This window comes from Mandrillus leucophaeus, unplaced genomic scaffold (genome assembly GCF_000951045.1).
Source record: "Mandrillus leucophaeus isolate KB7577 unplaced genomic scaffold, Mleu.le_1.0 Scaffold17, whole genome shotgun sequence".
Classification (NCBI taxonomy): Eukaryota; Metazoa; Chordata; class Mammalia; order Primates; family Cercopithecidae; genus Mandrillus; species Mandrillus leucophaeus.
The window spans coordinates 3,698,280-3,701,259 of NW_012101698.1; the positions used below are offsets into that span (position 1 = coordinate 3,698,280).

Sequence of the window (2,980 nt, forward strand, 5' to 3'; positions counted from 1 at the left end):
GGCAGGGTTGAGCTCATTGTCAGTGGTTAGGGTTAAATCACCTTTTTCTAATAGGATAGCTACATATTTTAGGATTCTTGAATCCGTAAGCTATCTCCCTGCTTTTTGGCCAAGAATGGTTTTAACCTGATGGGGTGTGCTTACAATGAGACTTCCCCCAAAGGGTATTTTTCTACTTTCTTTTGTCAATAAAGCAGTTGCTGCTATAGATTAGATACATTCAGGTCACCCATGGGTTACTAGGTCAAGAATACTTGACAGAAAGGCTGCGGGCTGGCGATGGCCCCCATGCTTTTGAGTGAGTACTCCTATAGCTGCCCCCTTGCTTATATTAGCAAAAAGGTGAAATGGCTGTTCTAAGGATGGCAGAGCTAAGACAGGGGCAGTTATAAGTAGATGTTTTAGTTTCTCAACTTGCTGGACTTCTTGTGGAGTCCAAAGAAAGGGGTCGGGCCCTTCTTGGGTGAGTTTTAGATATAGAGGCTTTGTCTTTAAGGCATCAGAGTCAATCCACAGGCAACAATTTCCAACTAGCCCCAAGAATTTTCTAAGTTTTTGTTTTGTCTCAGGCAATGGCAAGGATATGATCCCTTCAATTTGTTCGGGCCGTATCTTCCGCTTCCCTTTGCTTGTTAAGTGCCCCGTGTATTTTACCTCGGGTTCTACGAGCTGGAGTTTACTTTTTGTTTCCTTAGGAAATTTAGAATTGTGTTTACTTGGTCTTTGGTGCCTCTGGAAATGAGCAGGTCGTCCACATATTGGAGTAGACATAGGGATGATGAAAGAGTGAAATTCTCTAGGACTTGTTCCAAAATTTGACTGAATAGGTTTGGAGAGTCTGTAAACCCTTGGGGTAGAACTGTCCATCGGTACTGTTGCTTCCAACTGGAGTGAGGGTCCTCTCATTCGAAAGCAAATACGTCCCAGCTATCCTCAGCTAAGGGGCAAGCCCAGAAGTCATCCTTGAGGTCTATTACTGTGAACCACTGGCGGTCATGAGGGATCTGGCTGATAATGGTGTAAGGGTTAGGAATGACAGGGTGGGTGGTCTGGACTATTTGGTTAATGGCTCAAAGGTCTTGTAGTAGTCAATATGACCCATCTCACTTTTTTACAGGCAGTATTGGAGTGTTGTAAGAGGACATACAGGGTTTAAGAAGTTCTTCCTGAAGGAGACCTTCGATTATAGGTTATAAACCTATTCTGCCTTTCAAGGGAATAGGGTACTGTTTTCTCTTTACAACTTCCCCAGGATTTCTTAATTTTACATGGATTGGAGAAACTTGTAATTTCCCCCAATTTCCTTCCTCTGACTATACATCAGGATGGATTTGACTCTCCTCTAGGATTTAAAGTAAGTTTAAGGAAGTAGAGAATTTTCCTTGATTAACATATAGACCTATACCTAATTTTATCATTAAGTCCCTCCCGAACAGGTTTGTCCCTGCTTCTGGAATTAACAGGAATTTGATGCTAGCTAATTAGTCCTGATACATGACTTTGCAGAAGCCCACAGGCTGAGGCCAGGAGGTGGTGCTGGGGAGGAAGGTAGAGAAAATGAGCGATCAAGAGAATGCCACACCTTTTTCTTACTGTTATTTTACCAGAAGCCACTTAATACAATCAGACAATTCTTTAAGAAAACTGGAGACTGCCTTCTTCTTCCAAGAAACTTGGTGCTGAAGAGAACTACAAGAGGAAAAGGTGTAAGTGACTGTGTTCTGAGAGGCATTTTTTAAGCGTTTAGTGTTTCCCGGTTTCTGGCTACTATCTCACAGGTTCTAGAATACAGGTCTTATTGGCCTACTAGCGCTAACCTGTTGAAGTTTATTGATGAATCTGCAGGGCGCCTGTGAGGAGAGCTTCAGAGAGATGGCCAGACCCTGGTGAAAGAGAGTGACATCAGTGTCGTTTTACACCCTGCAAAGGAGGGGCCGTATTTTGGCATAAGAAGAAGGCGCATTGGTGATTGGTGGTATTGAAGGCTTATAGCAAGAGAAAATTCCATTAGAAGAACTTCTGTTTATCAGAGTTCCAGAACCTTTCTTCTAGGAGACCCTTAATAGCGTGACCTGCCATCAGGAGAGGAGGCTCAGCCAGCTTGCATTTGATTCCTGGCGAAGGGTGGGTTTGTTCCAAGTAGGAAAAGCAGCTTGTACTGAGGCAGGGACTCTACCTCCCACTCTTTACAGAGTCCCGGAAGGTTATTGCTGATAGGGACATTACTCTGGCTCAAGTCCTTCATGGAAGGGACCAGGAACTGATGGCCAGGAAGCCTAAATTACCTAGCAAATGTTTGGGCCAAGCTGTGATTTGGACCCAGCACATCCAGAGATCCTGCCTTTACATCATCGTCTTTTGTTTTCTGGAGTGCTGGTAGCTTAGATCCCAAACTCTGAAGTACTGTCTGTGTCAAAACACTTTCTCCCCATCCCACTTTGAACTAGCCTCTTCTCACCAGGCCACGCCTTTTCTCCTAATTCACTTTGAAGAGGCAACAGCATGCAGTGAAAAGAGCTCTGAGTTTGTATCAAACAGGGCTGGGTTCAAAGTTCTGCTTCAGTGTTTCATGGCTGTGTAACCTTAAGCAACTCACTTACCATCTCTGAGTCTCTGTTTCCTTCTCTGTAAAACAAGGACAACAGTTGCCTTTCTGGGGCCTAGCATTCAGTAGGCACTCAGTCAGTGAGCATGATTCCCTAAGGTGGAAGAGTTTGTATCACCTTCGGGGTTTCCAGTGGGTTTGGGGTGTTCTCTTCCATAATCCCAGTAGACTCTATACCTTCTGGCTACCCTGGACCATAAAGGAGTGAATAAAAAAGACTCAAGATTGTCAAAAGAAAGCTCTTTATTGATTGACTCAGCAACGCAGGGCTGGCACCCATCAGCTTCAAACCACATCTCATCCCGTCCACTCTTGTCCATTCCCGTCCACTTTGTCCTCTTCCAGGCTGGAATCTTGCTTTCAGGCAAGGGCTTC

General features: G+C 44.5%; 1 protein-coding gene across 1 annotated transcript in view; it reads right to left on the reverse strand.

The window, feature by feature from the left end:
- Positions 1-1,913: 1,913 nt before the first annotated feature.
- Positions 1,914-2,980, reverse strand: part of LOC105537252 (haptoglobin-related protein-like) — an 18,417-nt gene continuing 17,350 nt past the window's right edge. Inside the window, exon 6 of the mRNA XM_011976816.1 lies at positions 1,914-1,920. Within this exon, the coding sequence (XP_011832206.1) occupies positions 1,914-1,920 (7 nt within the window). The remainder of the gene's footprint in view (positions 1,921-2,980) is intronic.